Raw genomic sequence first — 18,779 nt, 5'->3', positions numbered from 1 at the left:
TTTCCTCGAGAATTCGTTAACTTATCAAATGTTCAGCATATAAATTCAAGTTTTCAACTATTTTGAGGTCACATTTCAGTCACTATTTGGTCACTTTTTTGATAATTTTGGTCACTAAAGTCACTATTATTTTGCCACCTGATCGCTACCAGCCCTGATCTTAATTTCCCAAAATAATCGTCCACATGAGTAAGAGGCCATAAAAGACCAAGTTCATAAACCACGTAGACCAAATTTTGTCCATCTCAGACCCCCTCCCCCCCTCTCGTTAGACTTTCGTCCACACAAAAAATTTCAATTTTTTATGGAGTGTAGACTTTGGCCAGGCCCCCCTCTCCCCAAAAAGTCTACTTAATTTATGAATGGCCCCTGATACCCATAGCAAATAATCTTCACTCAAATTTCTGTGAAAATTAATGCAGATTTATTCATGGTAGCAATGATTCTGAAGAAATTTCGGCAAGTAGGAATTCTCAATGATATTGTCGTCGCGGTTGAAACCCGAAGTTTCCCCACACCCGGCAATCGATTTTTTTTTTTCAAAATCCATACGTGAAACCTAACGTCGGACGTAGTGCGCTGGACAGCGGACCTGGCCCTCCATCCAGCGCACTGGGCTCGACATACGTCCGACACACGGTTTAAGAGAAACATCGATTTTCGCGTGTCAAAAATTTCGATTTTCAACTGCACGAATAATATTTTCAGCATTATTCATATGGACGATTATTTTGGGAAATTATGATAAAAACGTTTGTGATGTCCAAATTGAGCTTCAAAGCACTATTTCAATGGTTGGATCAAAGGGTTAACCTCTCTATCTATTACTCAGTACAGGGAATACATCTAGATATTTTTTGACGTAAACTACGTCTATGGGGAAGGTACGGTACTGTACCACGGCACCGGGTGTAAAATGAAAATCTAAATTTTGCGACCGTCACGAAATTATGAAAGATTTTGCACGCTAATAACTCAGCCATTTATTGACCGATTTTTAAAATTTTGCCATCAAACAATCGCAAAACTATGTCCCTTTCATGTCAAATAGAGAAAACTATTGATTTTCAACAGCAAACTATTGAAAATTGTGGAAAAGTGAACCTATGTTTTAATTTTATCCAGCCAATCACGAGCGAGCACATTTTTTGGGTTTTCTCGCTTGGTATATAAGTTATTGTCTTCTTCTCATCTTCCATCATTCTTCCGCGACACCTCGAGGGGAACGCATCGGAGGACTGCTAGCCAGTTTCTCCGCTTGCTTCTCCCTTCAGTATGCTTTGGCTAGCCGAGCGCGGTGGTCGTCGACTGTTGCCACTTGCTCTACCAGTCGTCGTCGCGTCGCCGTGCGCGGTACCAGTGGGGCCGCCAACCAGACCGGATCAGCTCTGCGAAAATTTTCTTCATTCTGGCTTCATCGGGCGTCCGTGCAGCACAAGCCAACATCGGAATCAATAAATTATAGAACGCGCTTGCAGAAATACTGCAAGTAAATCAAAACAGCCCTTGAAAGGGCTACGAAAATGTCCTACGGGAGTGAACAGAATAATTTCAGTATGTTTTGTCTAGCCGTGCGCGGTGTTCGTCGGCTGGCTGATGCTAGTCGTCATGGCAACACCGTGCGCGGTACCAGTGGGGCCGCCAGCCAGTTCACACCGGATCGGATCTCTACTAAAATTTTCTTCATCGGGCGTCCGGGCAGCACAAGCCAACATCGTAATTAACATAATCATGAAACGCGCTTGCAGTGATACTGCAAGTAAATTAAAACAGCCATTGTAAAGGCTACGAAAATGTCCCACGGGAGTGAACAAAATAATTTTCTCAGGAGGAAAGCCCGGGACACATAAGTGTCAATCACTATGAGCGCTGTGTGAAAATTGAACTGCGCTTTGTCGCAACAATGAGATATTCAATTCAAAATTTAATGTGCGAAAACTGTGCTAGTTGTTTGGCAATTGGAAAACATTTTCTTCAACTCAGATGATGAAGAAATTTTCATCTTGATGAAATGTATTACTCAGTGTTGCCATATTTCAATGTATGTAGGTCTTCGCAAAATTCTTAAATGTTCTTTACAATTTTGCCGAAAAATTTGCATGATTTATAGAAATGATTTGTTAAACATTGTAAAACATTATAATTGTGCTGATCGATTTGCAAAAGTTCAATGAGATAATTATAATTCGAAAGCAATTGGTATGCATTGTGCAAAAATCTGTATGGCATCACTAATTTTCACCCCTCTTTCATCTAACCAATCACGTGCGAGAGGGGAATTTGAACTTCTTTGCCGTACAGCCGTATAGTATATAAGTTATTGTCTTCTTCTCATCTTCCATCATTCTCGAAGGGAACGCATCGAAGGACAGTTTCTCCGTTTGCTTTTCCCTTCAGTATGCTTCACGCAAAAACGGCCTCGCTCAAAAATGTGTTCGGCCTGCACATTTTTAGTAAACATCCATGCCGCACATGACTGTGTTCGAAACACACATTTTTTTAAAATTGCTCGTACGCTCATATGAGCATGTATTTTGCAATAATTTCGACATGGCAACCTCACTGGGTTTATAAACCACCTTCAAATACCGAAAAATATTGATATTTTGCAAAAATGTGAGCGCGCGAGCAATTTAAAAAAATGTGTGTTTCCAACACAGTCCCTGTGCGGCATGGGCGCTACTCAAAAATGAGAGCTTTTATTTTAGAGAGTTTGGCAAGCCAAGCGCATTGGTTGTCGGTCGGTGGTTCCGCTTTCCGCTCTCGTGTGTTCACCTTCGCATCCTCGTCGTGCGCGGTGCTACTGGAGCCACCACCAACCGGTTCACACTGGCGCATGGCAAAACTGACGACACGGCAGCAGCGAGGGCTTGCTGCCCGACGTTTTGCACAGCATCGTCACGCAAAATAAACGCTGCCGTTCTGGATTTGGTTATCAAAACTACCGGATTTCACCTCATGTACGCAATAATTGAACAATTATTGTTCAGCATATAGATTTAAACAGCCCTTCTAAGGGCTTCGAAAATGTTTTCCACAAGAGAGAACCGAATAATTTTCCAAGAAAGATGCCGGGTCACACAAACTTCTTCTTATCTTTCATCATTCTTCCACACCACGAGGGGAACGCATCGGGCTTCTCCGTTTGCTTCTCTCTTCAGTATGCTTTGGCTAGCCGGGCGCAGTGGTCGTTGGCTGTTGCTAGTCGTCTTCGCATCGCTGTACGGTGTACCAGTGGGGCTGCTAAGGCATGGTACACAAATTACGTAACGCTAAAATTGGCGATTTCAGACTCCCCCCCTCCCCCTTGTAACGCTTTTTGTATGAAAACCAAAAATATTTTGTATGGCTCGTAACGCTAAGCCAGACCCCCCCCCTCCCCCTATAGCGTTACGTAATTTGTGTACGATGCCTAACCAGTTCACACCGGATCAGATCTCTGGTGCGGCAGGAGCAGAAACTTTCTTCATTCTGGCTTCATCGGGCGTCCGGCTGTCCGGGTAGCTTTGCAGAAGCCAACAAAATTATACCGCTGAATCGCGCTTGTAGTAAAACAGCCCTTGTAAGAGCTACGAAAATGTCCCACAGAAGTGAAAGAATAATTTTCTAAGGACAAAATCCCGGGACACAAGTGTCAATCACTGTGAGCGCTGTGTGAAAATTGAATAGCGCTCCGTCGCAACCATGAGATATTCAATACAAATTTGTTTAAACTGTGCTAGTTGATTGGCAATTTCGAAAACATTTTCTTCTTTTCAGAAGAAAATTTCATTTTGATGAAATGTATTACTTAGTGTTGCCATATTTCAATGTGTGTAAGTTTTCGCAAAATTCGTAAGTCTTTACAGTTTTGCCTAAACATTTGCATGATTTATCGAAATAATACAAATATTCAATGAGATAATTATTCGAAAGCATTTGGTGTTTTGTCGTATAGAAGCTCAATTTTCTGTAAAATTGGTTCGAACGGTTCTTTAGAGGGCCAACAATTTTCTGAAAGAGGTTACGATTAATTTTCCGAGAAAGTTGCTACCGCCAAGAATTTGAAACCAACTACATCAAAAGCATTCTGTGGAAATCAAACCGCATCTTGTCGCAGAAAAGGCAACATTTCTCTAGTGCGTCCTTTGCACTATTGCATTCCTTTTCATCATAACAAGTGTTTGAAAATTGAAACTATCAAACCAATTATTCTTACAAAGCCTATCATTGTCGCTGTTCTGACATTTGCTGGCAGAACAACGAAATTATTGATGACACATGCAATATTTTTAACAAATTCTTGTTCAAACAGCCCTTTTGAGAGCAGTTTTAAAAAAGAGTAAACGGTAGATTTTCTGACAAAGTGACGCTGGTCACATAAGTGTCAAAACCGCCGAATTTCGAAAACTACTCCTAAACTAAATGCAACAGCTTGTCTTATCATCTGGTCGTGTCACCGAATCTGGCGAGTACGCTTCCTTCTTGCGTGTACAGTGTATAGTTATAAACGAATTTCTTCAGGCTTTGCTTATGTTTCAAACTTTGTTATAAATATTTCCAACACAAATCCCCAGAATCCACCAGAATCTTGCAGAATTTACTTTGTTAAAATTAACGATTTTCAAAACTATGAGCCACTACAAATTCTAATATTGATTCAAAGAAATTGCATAGTAGTCCTATGTCGTTCATAACAAACTGCTTTACGTAGTTTACGTCATGCGGTTGTGTCTTGTACACACCCCTCTGATTTTTTCAGAAACACTTCTAGGATTTCGTCAAGAATACATTGAGGGTAAGTGTACCAGTTATGGCCATAGTGATTCCCTTTATTGTTAGTTTTGATAACTTTTTTTCGGGTTAACGTCCCGTCCCCACTGTGGTAAAGTCTGCTTCTCATCCACAGTTATGAACTGAGATCTTCCTCTGCCAATGACCATTTTTCATGTGATCGACCGAGAATCGAATCCGTCACCCTCAGCATGGTCGCGCTAAATACCCATGCGCTTACCACATAGGATATAAGGGGCTTAAAAATTGTTATTGTGCCGTGTTTATCGAGCATTTCTGCTGAATATGCCAAAAACCTCGGCCAAAAAAAAAGGGTCTAGGACCGTTTGGGCAGGAGCACCTGTTTTGGGCACTATAAGTCAATTTCAAACCGATTGACATGAATTTTTGAACATGGTTAGATACTGTGGAGTTTAGGATTTCTCTGGGAAGGAATCACCCCTCACGTGTAGCACACACAGCTTACCCAGGCTGACGTTGGTTCGCAAGTGGCAAGAGTGAACGCGGTTGGGTGACGCCTGTGGGTTGTTGCTACGCAAGCAGGGATGCTAACATTGTCTGCTTGACAGTTCGCATCACATTCAAATGCACTATATCGCCTGCTGTGATCATTCTCTTTATCACAGCTTTATTCAGTACATCTTATATCTCACATCCTTCTTCTACTCTAAAGAAGTTTTACACATTTTTAACATAAAATTGAATTTCCGTATCTCAATTTGGAGTATTTACTTACAACACAACCATTCAACATAATTAATTGTTATATTACATCGTCACATACGTTGCAGCTGCTGCCATGGCTGCCGAATACAGTTTTCATTGTGAGGTACCATTCTGACTATGCTGCTGCTACTTTGTTTTCCAAAACGATCGAACATTTTAGTACTTAATTGTAGGAATGATGTTTTCCGACGTGCAATGGTAGCTTGCACAGTGACGTCATCATTATCTCTCTCTCTCTCTTTTCCTCTCGTTCGGGGTCACTCGATACAGCCGTCCTTGTTCTCAAAATAGTTTTAGGGCAATGCTTAAAAATCATAAGTGATTTTGTTGAAGTTTAGTTTGTAATGCAAGGCTCTATACTTGTAATATTTAAGAAAATTGCCGCTTTGGTACTGGGTGGTTCTGAAAAAAATCTTGCTCTTTGAGTCCTTATTCAATCTTATACCCGAATTTATCCCATTGCTCCGTCGTTTAAAATCGAGATATCTGATAAAATACATTATATATAATCTATAGATCTATCTATAGATGAAGAGATTAAAGCATTGTCATTCATTGAAACACTAGCCACAGAAAACAAACTGCATCAACATAATCCTTCTTTTGGCTAGCCGACATTGACGACACCTTTTGATAAACGGCACGAATCAAAACTACGGGATTTTTCTAATATTTTTTTTGTACTTTGCTAAGATTTATCGGCCACAACGAACAACACGATGTAAGCTTCAGATCCGACATTTGCACGAAAGAAAACAACGCCATCTTGCTAACCAAGCTTTTCGTCAGCGGACATTGTCGGGATTCTCCCTCCACGGCAAACAACATGATTTAAGCTTCCGATCCGACATTTGCACGATGCATAACAACAGGATCTTTCTAACCTAGCGTTTCGTCAGCGGACATTGTCGGAATTCTTCCTCCACGGCAAACAACATGCTGTAAGTTTCCGATCCGACATTTGCACGATGCAAAAAAACAGGATCTTTCTAACCTTGCTTTTCGGCAGCGGACATTGCCGGCGGTTTTCGCCCACGGCAACAACACGCTGTAAGCATTCGATCCGACATTTGCACGATGCAAAACAACAGGATCTTTCTAACCTTGCTTTTCGGCAGCGGACATTGCCGGAGGTTTTCCCCCACGGCAAACAACACGCTGTAAGCATTCGATCCGACATTTGCACGATGCAAAACAACAGGATCTTTCTAACCTTGCTTTTCGGCAGCGGACATTGCCGGAGGTTTTTTCCCACGGCAAACAACACGCTGTAAGCATTCGATCCGACATTTGCACGATGCAAAACAACAGGATCTTTCTAACCTTGCTTTTCGGCAGCGGACATTGCCGGAGGTTTTCCCCCCACGGCAAACAACACGCTGTAAGCACAAAATAACAGAATCACTATAGCTTTTCCTTACCAGTTGCTGCTGCTAGGTAGTTTATTTTTCTCGTGTTTTATTTCTTCCAATTCTAATTGTCCAAGCACAAAAAATCATCCGGAAGCATGCACCATCCGGAGCCCACGATCACGCCACATTTTTCACTTTTTTTTTGTGTTGTCGTAATTTTCTCACTTTCGCATGCAAATTGAAGAGTGATTCCTCCCAGCAAAATAATAAATTGGTTCGATTTTTTTTTTCGCAATTGAACGAAAAACTGGCAGGAATTTGCCAATGTGGAGTTTAGGATTTCTCTGGGAAGGAATCACCCCTCACGTGTAGCACACACAGCTTACCCAGGCTGACGTTGGTTCGCAAGTGGCAAGAGTGAACGCGGTTGGGTGACGCCTGTGGGTTGTTGCTACGCAAGCAGGGATGCTAACATTGTCTGCTTGACAGTTCGCATCACATTCAAATGCACTATATCGCCTGCTGTGATCATTCTCTTTATCACAGCTTTATTCAGTACATCTTATATCTCACAGATACTATGCCTATGGACTAACTTCTGATGAATATCTGATTGTGTCTCAAAAATCTAGTCAATCGGTTTAATATTGACGAAGTTATAGCAGCTAGTGCCCAAAATAGGAGCTCCTGCCCAAAGGTTCCTAGATCCTACTCCATCTGTAGCAGCCATGAATTAAAATGCAACATCTTCACTCTAATACCGTCTAATATTTCCACGGTAGGGAGGAATGAAATCACTTTGTCATCATATTGGTTAGAAATATAAAATTCTTGATCATTAATCATTTTATTAGATTTTTTCTTAGAAGTTAAACTTTTTCACAGCGTTCCATTGCCAAGGTACACATCCAACTGTATTAAAATATTCCATGTAGCGCTGTCGTATTTCAAGACCTGCATCGCACGAACGGTTTACTTTTGATTTTTCCAGTTTTGTGATGAAAGTTTTCTGTCGCCATGACCCGGGTGTTATAGAAATAGTTTGTATGTTCTCATTATCCACACTGGCACTATCGAAGCCGTCTTCATCGCGAATATAATTATGGAGAGCGCATGCTGCCATAACTACCTGTTCAACCTTGTCAAGTGGTAAATTGATCTCTTTTTGGAAAATTTGAAATTTGTTTGAAAGCAGTCCAAATGCATTTTCAGATACGCGTCGTGCTCTGCTCAAACGATAGTTGAATATTTTCTGTTCTATTGTTGATCGTTGCCCAAAAGGTTTCATGATTCTTCTTCCGAGCCTGAATGCGTCATCACCCACCATAACGTAGGGAAGCTTGCCTTCGATTCCAGGAATGGCTTCGTCTTCTGGAAAATCGAATAAGTTCATCTCGATACCCTTGCAAAGAGATGATTCGTGAAAAACTGCTGCATCATTAGCTCTTCCATTTGCTCCAACATAAACATAAATGAAACGATAGTTAGCGTCCACCAAAGCTAATAATATTACACTATGAAAGCACTTATAATTATAAAAATAAGATCCATATTCCTTTTTGGCCTCAATAGCAATGTGCTTTCCATCTAAAATAAAAATAAAGAAAATGTTCTGGTATTAAGAATAAACTCGAGAATAATAAAAGCTCAATATATTTTCTTACCCAATGCACCAAGACAAAATGGAAAATTCCATTTTTTGTGAAAATCATTCGCAATTTTCACCCATTCTTCTTTTGTTTGAGGCATCTAAAAATAAAATAATTATATAAGTGAATGTACAACGGTTGTGACAAGAGAACGAAATAAAAAATACCTTCATGTAATCATCTTTCAGCACGGCGTATATAGCTTCAAGGGTTTCTGGAATAATTTGTGATAGTGCCGGAACGGAAATTCTGAACCCATATGATAGATTATGGTATGTTTCTCCAGTTGCCAGGAACCTTAATGTCACTAATAATCTAGAAGATAAATAAAAGTTGTGTAGGTGAGAGGAGATTATTGTCTCAAGCATTTCATAGATATAAACTTATTATGGTGAAGATTTCTATAGTTTTTTGAGTAAAATTCTTTTTAGGATTCATTCACAAATTTCATAACGCCATAATTTGGACCCCCAATTTATATGGGGAAAAATATTTGTTCGGGCTGTAACACCATGAAGGACACCCACCCACCCCCTCCAGCGTTATGACATTTGTGAACAAGCCCATACACCATTCTGAACATTCGTAGATGATCACTTTTTATACACCTTACCTTGTTTCTGCGGGGATAGCTTCCCGCAAAATTGTATCTTGTTTTGCGATGTAGGGACGCACTTTCACCACAAGTTTATCAAAGGATGATACTGACATCCTGACAAAGTTTTGGAATGCTTTCACGTCTTCATACCGTAATTCGTGCAACACAAGATGCGCCAGATCCCTTCCAGTACTTCTCCGCAGCAACCACTGCCTGCTCCACAAACTCCTTCTTCTTTTGCCAGCTTTATATAATGCAATAAATCCAAAAACAGCAGCCGCAGCGACAGCAATTTTTCTAATTTTTCGGAATTTCATTTTGGATGTTTTGTTTTGAATTCTGGACTGAGATTTTTGGTAGTTCGTAGTTCATATGTTCAACACGGATGACAAGTGTGAACACCACACAACAAAGAGTTTCGACAATATCAATCGAAAGCAAATTCGAGCAGATATGTCATAATGACAGTAACCAAAGTCGAACCAAAAAATCAGATAGTGTAAATGGACCTTAAGAAGTAGTTCGTCGTTACCTTTTCCAACGGGGCAATAATCACAACGTAGGGGCCTAGTCAACCGCTGGACGAAACACCCCGTTTAATTCGTTCCATGCATAGTTTGCTGCATCTTATACGTTTGTTTGTGTGATAATTTACGGATTTGTCACATTACCGCTTGTGTTAGTTCACAATCGCAATAACTAAAATGTGTGCTTGGTATAAACTGCAACGTTCAATATGGATAACAAGCTCTCAACCTGCAAACAATGCTCACAAGTCATTGCTCGCGGTATAAATTCGATTGAATGTAAGGGTTTTTGCACCAGAGTATACCATGCATCGTGCGTGAAAATGAGTTTGAAAACGACGTATAATCAATGGTGTAGCATTGATTATACGTCGTTTTCAAAATTTGTTACTGAATTCATGTAGTGACAGGAAGGTTCAGCAACGTAACAATCGAAATATTCAGCTAACTGACTGTTGGTGTAACATGTGCACCAAAAACCGATGCGATCACCCGAATCGATGACGAAATAGCAGCTCTAAAAAACCCGGATTGATCCACCTAGTGGTGATAGTGCCTTTCTCGTCGAATATGTACTCATGACGTTTCCGTTGACGTGAGCTGAAATGATCCTGAATCATGAGAATACTTTACTTAGAATTTTATCAGAGCCATCATTGAATTGACTTTAAATTTATTGATGGCACATATTCCGACGTTATGTTCAACGTATAGGCAGAGCTGAATAATATCAGACCTCTCAGTTGACAGCTTGACCTCCTTCACTATCACTGGAGGCCGATCAACACCAAGACGATACAACTTTCTCACAAACACAGATACCTTAACGATTTTCGACAAAGTATTTTCTACACACTTCTACACACGCTATATTTTATTATCATTGGCTACAAGATGCATATAAAATTTGACAAAAACATGCAAGTAACTGAAATTTTTCATACTGAATCCCATTCAACTTTTAACCATATTACAGTGCGTGAGGGAGCAACCAGTCGCACAAAAATTTTACGCAGTCATTTCAGACGCGAAAGAGAATTGAAAAAGTTTGTTCGGAGTTATTACGATTAAATTTTAATTTTCCCATACAACGTTGACCCATCCTTCTGCATTATTACACCTCAGGAATCTGAAATGGTGTGATTGGATGAGATCGTCTTAGTTTTGTCAAGATATCTATCGCTTGCTTTAATATTTCTCCCTTTTGAATTCCAACGAAGCACCCAATGCTAGTTTTGAAATACTACCGGTAGTTTCTTATGTGGTCTGAGACTATTTTCTTGCTTACCGTTCATCAGGTTATCGGAAAATCCGCGATTTGACGTGTCGCATGCATGGGTTTGGTTCACTTAAATATTTGGCGGTGGAGCGGGCCTGGTTTGATGGTTAGAACACAAGACTATCATGCCAAGGGCCTGGGATCAAACCCCACTCCCGACATATTCACAAAACGTAGGTTCTTCCTTCGGAAGAGAAGGGTCCCGAGATGAACTAGCTTCGAGTTAAAAATCTCGTTAATAAAGACAAAAAAAAATTTGGCCACTTCCGGAGGGAACCCGGAACCGGTTCCAGAACACCACCGGATGTCTCAAATATGGTCTAAAACTATTTTTTACTAACCATTCATCAGGTCGCATAAGGAGCCGCGATTTGAAGTGTCGCATTCATGGGTTTGGTTCACTTTTATATATGGCCACATCTGGCGGGACATACGGAACCGGTTCCGGAACACTGCCGGTAGAATCTTAGGTTGTCTGAGACTATTTTCTTGCTTATCATTCATCAAGTTATTGAATAAGCCGTGACTTGATGTGTCGCATGCCTGGGTTTGCTTCACTGTTATATTTGGCCACTTCCGGCGGGACCTCCGGAACCGGTTTTGGAACACCGGTAGTTTCTTATGTGATCTGAGACCATTTTCTTCCTAACCGTTCATCAGGTTATCGCAAAGGGCGCGATTTGACGTGTCGCTTGCATGGGTTTGTTTCATTTTTATGTTTGTCCACTTCCGGCGGGACGCCCGGAACCGGTTCAGGAACACTACCGGTTCAGATATGATCTGAGACTATTTTCCTGTTAACCGTTCATCAGGTTATTGAAAAAGCTGCGATTTGATGAGTCGCATGTATGGGTTTGGTTCACTTTTATATTTGGCCACTTCTGGTGGGACCTTCGGAGCCGGTTCCGGAACATTACCGGTTCAAATATGGTCTGAGACTATTTTCTTGCTTACCGTTCATCATATTATCGAAAATGCCGTGGTTTGATGTGTCGCATGCGTGGGTTTGTAGTGTTTTCATATCTAGCCCCTTCCTGGGGTACCGATCCGGAACGCCTAAATGGCCATAATTCCGGAACGGCTGGACCGATCCGAACCATTTTCAATAGCAAACAATGGGACCAGATTCCGCGTCGAATGGACCGTCGGTCATTAAAATCGGTTGAGATTTACTGCCGAAAAGTGACGTGAGTTCGTTTGTACACATACACACACACATACACACACATACACACACACAGACATCACCTCAATTCGTCGAGCTGAGTTGATTGGTATATGTGACTCGAATCTCCGGGCCTCCTATCAAAAAGTCATTTTTGGAGTGAACATATACCCTTTCCAGTACACTTAGTGTACGAGAAAGGCAAAAAACAAGTGACTGCCATTTATCAGTCGCTTGCTAGTTCCTCTGCTTGTATTGTAACGAACATTGATGTACCGACTACCGCACTACCGCCGAAAGCACTACCTGACAACCTCTGACAACCAGTTGGGTACAAAAGCAACGAGCTGCCTGAAAAACATCGTAGACCAGAGGTTTGTAAACGATCGGTTTTGGCTTCGCGTCCGAAGTGTTGGAAACAGATGATGTCGTAGTGAAGAAGCTAGTTCCAGCATGGAAGGATTGCTGTTCGATGCCGTTCGTTTTCTTTGAAGTTAGAGTAAACGTTCGTCTGAAACAATCAGCGATGCTTCCGTCCACCTGGCCTCGCGGTTTGCTATTCAGGGAGTTTCGCAACCATTATTGGGAACCACTGTAGCTCGTCTCTTACAGAAGATGTGTAGTTTCGTTTTGATCAAACTTCATGTTTGATTTGGGCAGGTGTACCTATTTTGGGCACTTCACGGTAAAAATTCTGCACGCTCGATGTAAGGGAAAAATCCCTTAGCTATTCAATGTCCTAATCAACATGATCAGAAATGCTTTTCCTTTGAGATCGCAATGCTGTCAGTGTTGATTTGAGGACCAAAACAAACCCACCGGAGAAATCAACTGAAAATCCCTTCGATTTTCACTACTGTAAAAAGCAATACGATCCTAAGTGAAAAGCTGTTGATATGGTAATGACTGTTTTGGGCATAAAAGTAAATATAGATGACAGGTGGTAGAAAGTGCTTCGCTTCGATTCACACCTCTTCAACAGACGTGAAGTAGTGTAGTGGTAAAACAGTTGATCGGGACTCTGAAGGTCCTGGTATCGAATCTGGCTGTGGCTGATCACACTTTTTTTTTTAAATTCTAGTTTTGAAATCAAAACATTGTCAACAGCGTATTGAAGCGATGTTCCATTGAAATTGAAGAGGCATTGGATGTTTTTTTCAAAATGATATACAAATGATACCGAATTGATAGGCAAGTAGTGCGAATTCAAGTGCCAATCCCCTCATATCAGCGTGCAGATTTTTTACCGTGTTGTCGCTATAACTGAGTCAATTTCAAACCGATTGATTTGAATTTTTGTACAGAGTTAGATACTGTACGTGCCTAACTCCAGTGTCGCGAAGCATCAGCGTACCTACAAGTCACAAAAAAAGCTGATAAACACCAAACTTGTATCACCCTGTCTCTGCGAATTCTGATTCGCTCTCTCTACAGTCGCTAACACCAGAAAAGACAGAATCCCATCAAAGTCACCCGGTCACCCTTGTTTTGCTACAATCATTCTGACTTGGATACGGCTCATGTGAGTGCCATGACTCTCTCCGTCGCCTCCAGAAGCACGCGCAACAGCATGTAAAACTATGCATGTGTATTATCACAAGCACGATACTACGTCATAAATCCTATTCGTTTGCATAGCTCAGTTTAAACGCACACATTGAGCGCACCACACAGTTCGCCCTGGCTACGGCAAACGCTCTCACTTCGCCCGTTATGCATCGTTGCTCAGAGAGATTGATTCTCTCGCAACCCGCCTGAAGCATACACTCAGCGAAGTAAACTACCGAAATTCATCAAAATACCTTATGAAATTTAGCCATAACTGTAAAGTATGGATGCCATAAGAATATCTTATGAAAATTGAACATGCTTATTATGACCTAATCACATAAGATAAACTTATGAAAAGAGAAGAAAAATCGTAAAATGATGCAGACTGATCCGATCCATAAACGTCGAGATCACTGAGCTCGTGCCCAACCCACGCGGCTATCGACGCTTGAGAATATCGTCTTGCTAAATGTGTATAAAAGCCGAACAGTGAGTCGATTCTACGTCATAAACCGACCTTACGAAATTCAATCTAGTCGTTATGAATTGTTTAAAGGCCATTTCATAAGTTAGACCTTATGATAATCTTAGGTTTATTTGCCTGAGTGTACTCAGCAACTGCTATCGCTGCAAAGCTGCGAAGGGTGGAAACCACAACATGTTTGTCATTCCAGGCGTGACATGCTAGCTGCCATGACAACCAGTAATCGTATAGCATGTTACATAAGATGATAAAGCGGAGGCCATATGTGTGCATGCCTCCATTTAGGCGCATGTTAAATGTACGCATATTGCCTCCACTTTATCCTCTTATGCAACATCTTATACGATCACTGGTTGACTGGGTGGATCGTATCACCTTGAGAAGGGTGACTCCAGAAAGCGGTTCAAGTGATTGTCTCGCGATGGTCACGATTATTCGCAAGACTGCCTAACTCTATACAAAAGTTCAAATCAGTCTGTTTGAAATTGACTTAGTTATAGGGGCAAGTGCCCAAAATAGGTACACCTTCTCAAATGGTACAAGACCCCATATTTATTGCATCTTTTGGGTATTGGTTCATATTAAGGATGCGTTTTGGTAAAATTTACGACATTTTCGCATCCCGCTTGAAACAAATTATTTACGCTCTCTGGCTTGTTTACGCGCATCATGCCTGGTTTTCACCCAGTTCCATGCTTATGTTTCACTGACAGCCATTCCTGAAACCTATTGACGAACATTTATATGATCCGATAATGTATCATCTTTAATTGTGTAGCAGAATTGCGCCAAAGTGTCTACGCCAAAAATTAACTAGTGTTACAAAAACCGAAGATATGTACCAACATTTACACAACATGACAGTTAAAATTAGACAAAATCACAGTGAACAAAAAACGAAATACGTATCTTTCCCCTGAAGAAGACACCATCCTAAGTGTTGAAACGTCGGGCTAGACAACAACTCGTCTTGATTTAATAAGACTGCGTAGCCGTCAAAATCCAAGTTATAATCATTAATTTTTCAAAGGCGCGATACCATAATTTTAGATCTTAGCATGTGATTGTACTACATCTTTTTACGAACTGTAAATTTATTCCATATCGACAGGAATCTCACTGACAACTGCCCAATTACATTGATGTGAACAATAGACTATAAGGAAAAAATTGACCCGACTTTGACCCAACATTCGATATTTTTTCAGTCTGGCGGAATTTTGCAGGGTTTTTCGTGTTTCGTGCCCAGCTACTCATACGAGTGACAATTTACTCAATTGACTAGGATTCGCTTCTCATTTCATAGGTGCTCTGATTGAATGAAATCGTTTTGAACATGAATAGAAGGAAAAATGACTGAAAATATTTGTTGGGAATGAGATGAATTTTTGCAACACTGCTGACACTGATGAAGATTACAAGTGGTAGTCGGAATACACGTATCTATCAAAGAATAAGCAAAATAGGACGAAATTAAAAGGTACAAAACTGATTACACTCATTCGAAATCATATGCTTTTAGCAGAAAAAAAAGTCAACATGTTGTTTCCCATAAATGAATATAAAGGTCACACACGGCTCTCTAAGGGTGTTAAAAAACACCCCGGAAAAATGCCCTGCTCCTTTTTTTAACTTTTTCGTGTTTAGGAAACTTTAATTTCCTTCAAAGAAAATTATTCCAACAATCCATACTCCAGCAATTCCGGGGGTTGCTTCAAAATTTCCATCTGGGGATCCTTTCAGAAGTTTCTTCTGGGGATCGGTCCAGAAATTCTATCTAGGTATCCCAAAAGTTTTCTGGATTCCGTCTAGCATTCCATCTAGAGATTCCTGACGGAAATTCCTTCAGTGAAATCCTCCAAGAAGCCCTGCCAGAATCTTAAATTCAGTCTACATCAGTATTTAAAATCTTATAGCTATGGTAAAACGCATCCCCGTATCCACATCTACAATACGTTCCGCAAAACGTAGCCGCAGAAACCTCAAACCGATGATAAATTTAAAATACGATCAAGTTAGTTTAGTCACGAATAAATTTATTATTATTAATTTTATTCAATTAAGTTTCTCCTACGTGGCTTCCTCATAGCTTTTGGTCGAAGAGGCTAACTCCTCCTAGGGAAGGGTGACACACCGGAAAGGTGTGTGTTTGAGTTAGTCTTGTCGCTGGTGGAAAAAGTTTGCGCTCTTTGAAACGAAAGGACGGACGGCTGGAAGTGATTTCGAAAACATACTGGTCCCTCTCTTACTGGCCGTTACAACCTGTGCTGGAGGTTACGAGGGTGGTAGATCAGAACTCCAACATCGCACACCGCAATGGATAGATTAATTGCCTCCGAGCAGAAAGACGACATCCTAAGGTGAACCATTGCGGAGAAGGTGTGTTGGCCTTTCTGCCTAAGCCCAAGGACCAATGTTTGCTTCGAGTAAAAATGAACGAGGATGCTAGATAGGATGTACAGAGAGGGCACTCGATTATAGATAAAATGTAGGATTCGACCAGAAGTTTATGTCTTATCACCAGTTTTCGGGAAAGCAATAAATTTAAATTGAAATTGTTTGAGTTTGGGGTAAGAAATGTCTTACGCAAATGTTGGTCATTGTCATAGGCACAGCGTTAGACGCGTTTGATTTCAGACGCCATGAATGTAAGCGTAAGGAGTTATTCTTAAATAATTGCCAGAGAGTAATTATGAAGGGCTGCAAAATGGTGAGTCGGCCAGAAGCGTCCAACATAGCTGTGCTGTCAGCTAAGAATTTTGTACTTACCTGGGTAGTGTTGTCCTTCTGACTTCAGCTAGATGCGTGGTAGATGAGGAGGTGCGTATCGAGTTCACCAAGGGGGTGCGGTTGAAACAGTGTCTGTTCTGACATCCAGCGGCTGAGGGGTGATACACAAATTATGTCATGCAAAAATCCACCATTTTCAACCCCCCCTTCCCCCTATGTCACACTTTTTGTATTGAACCTTATAATTTTTCGTATGAGTCGTCACGCTCTGCAAAACTCACCCCCCCCCCCTAAGAGCGTGACGTAATTTGTGTATGGCCCCTGAGTATGAAATGCTTCTCCGCCGGAAGCTATACCTAAAATTGCTGTCCCCCCACGGTGGATAGGGGACCTTAGGAACAACCTACGAAACCCAAAATCTGTCACAGGAACCGAAAATAAAAGATTACGAACTGATTCAACGGCAACGAGGTAAACTGGCGAAACTAGTCCATAAGACATGCCATATAAAGCTTGAGATCCTATAGGACTAACGTAGCCCGTTGGCCGAACTTTGGAGAACACAGATTGGCGTCGGGCCAAATTCTGCTACACTCTGGTCTACGAAGGCTCTGGCCTGAACACGCTCCGCAGATTCAGAAAACGAGTTTGAAACCTTATTATAATCCAATGGTCTCGGAGAAATGAGCGAAAACGGAGAACTGTTTGCAGAGTTTTGTGGCAACAATGACACGGTGATTTGAGGATCACCCTTTCTTCATCGACCAGTGCACAAAGTGACATGGGTTTCCCGTGATGGCGTCACAGAAAATCAAATCGACCACATCTGCATCAGCCGAAAATGGAGACGGAGCTTTCTTGATGTGCGGAACAAACGTAGTGCCGACATTGCGTCCGACCATCATCTCTTAATCTGAGAAATCCGACTGCTCAGTGCTATCCATCGACAGGAGGAGAAAATCGGGCCCCGGTTCAACACACGCCGACTGGAAGACGCTGCGGTGAAAAGGTCCTTCGTCGAGGAGCTAGAGAACCGTGCTGAGAATATTCCAGAAAGTGGAAGCGTAGAAGATCAGCGAGAATAATTTGGGTGAGCTATGCACCCGAAGAAAGCAGGAGGAAGATAGAGAAGCGAAGGAACGCCAAAGCCGCGATAGAGCGAGTGAAAACGCTAGGAGCCAAAGCCGTAGCCCGTCAGCGCTTTCCGGCTCTCGAGAAGGAAGTTAAACGCTCATGTAGACGGGACAAAAGAGCGTGGATGGACTCTCTACCCGACGAAGACGAGAAAGCCACAAACACCGGCGACATCCGTCTCCTCTACGATGTCTCACGTCGCCTTAGTGGGACCAAAATGAATGTTACGATGCCCGTGAAAGACACGTCTGGACAGTTACTGACCGACCCGGCTGACCAGTTGAAACGCTGGTTCGAGCACTTTGGAAGCCTATTGTAAGTGTCGGCCACCTAAGTGTCAACACCTCAGCATGAACCGCCAAGGGTTCGACACATTACCCGTGTCAACACCGAAGCTCTATAAGTGCAGGCGATAGAAACAGCCATCCGTAGCATGAAATCGAACAGGGCCCCAGGGGTCGATCGCATAACAGCTGAGATGCTCAAAGCTGACGCCGTAGTATCTGCACAACTACTGCATCAATTATTCTGCAACATATGGGAAACCGCGACATTTTCGGCCTACTGAATGCAAGGCGTCTTAGTGAAGGTACCCAAAAAGGGTAACCTGACTGTTTGCGATAATCATCGGGGCATCATGTTACTGTGTATCGTTCTCAAAGTCGTTTGCAAAGTGATCCTTAACCGGATACAGAGAACATTGACGCAATTCTCCGACGGCAGCAAGCAGGATTCCGTGCCCGACGATCCTGTGTGGACCATATTGTCACGCTCCGTATCATTCTGGAGCAAATCAATGAATTCCAAGAGT

The 18,779-nt window shown here is 41.7% G+C and overlaps 1 protein-coding gene across 2 annotated transcripts; it reads right to left on the bottom strand.

The window, feature by feature from the left end:
* Positions 1-7,478: 7,478 nt before the first annotated feature.
* Positions 7,479-9,609, bottom strand: LOC115256715 (putative nuclease HARBI1). Of its 2 annotated transcripts, none has more exons than XM_029855651.2 (4): positions 9,114-9,609; positions 8,668-8,815; positions 8,516-8,600; positions 7,479-8,438 (listed from the first exon to the last, which is right to left on the bottom strand). In XM_029855651.2, the coding sequence occupies exons 1-4, from the start codon at positions 9,413-9,415 to the stop codon at positions 7,714-7,716; spliced, it is 1,260 nt and encodes a 419-aa protein (XP_029711511.1). In that variant the 5' UTR covers positions 9,416-9,609; the 3' UTR covers positions 7,479-7,713. The 2 variants fall into 2 exon arrangements, with proteins under 2 accessions (XP_029711511.1, XP_029711512.1); XM_029855652.2 differs by having other exon boundaries at positions 9,249-9,609.
* Positions 9,610-18,779: the final 9,170 nt, after the last annotated feature.

The sequence above is a fragment of the Aedes albopictus genome, chromosome 3 (genome assembly GCF_035046485.1).
Source record: "Aedes albopictus strain Foshan chromosome 3, AalbF5, whole genome shotgun sequence".
Classification (NCBI taxonomy): Eukaryota; Metazoa; Arthropoda; class Insecta; order Diptera; family Culicidae; genus Aedes; species Aedes albopictus.
The sequence above is the reverse complement of the archived record's forward strand: the minus strand, read 5'-3'. Positions and strand labels throughout refer to the sequence as shown.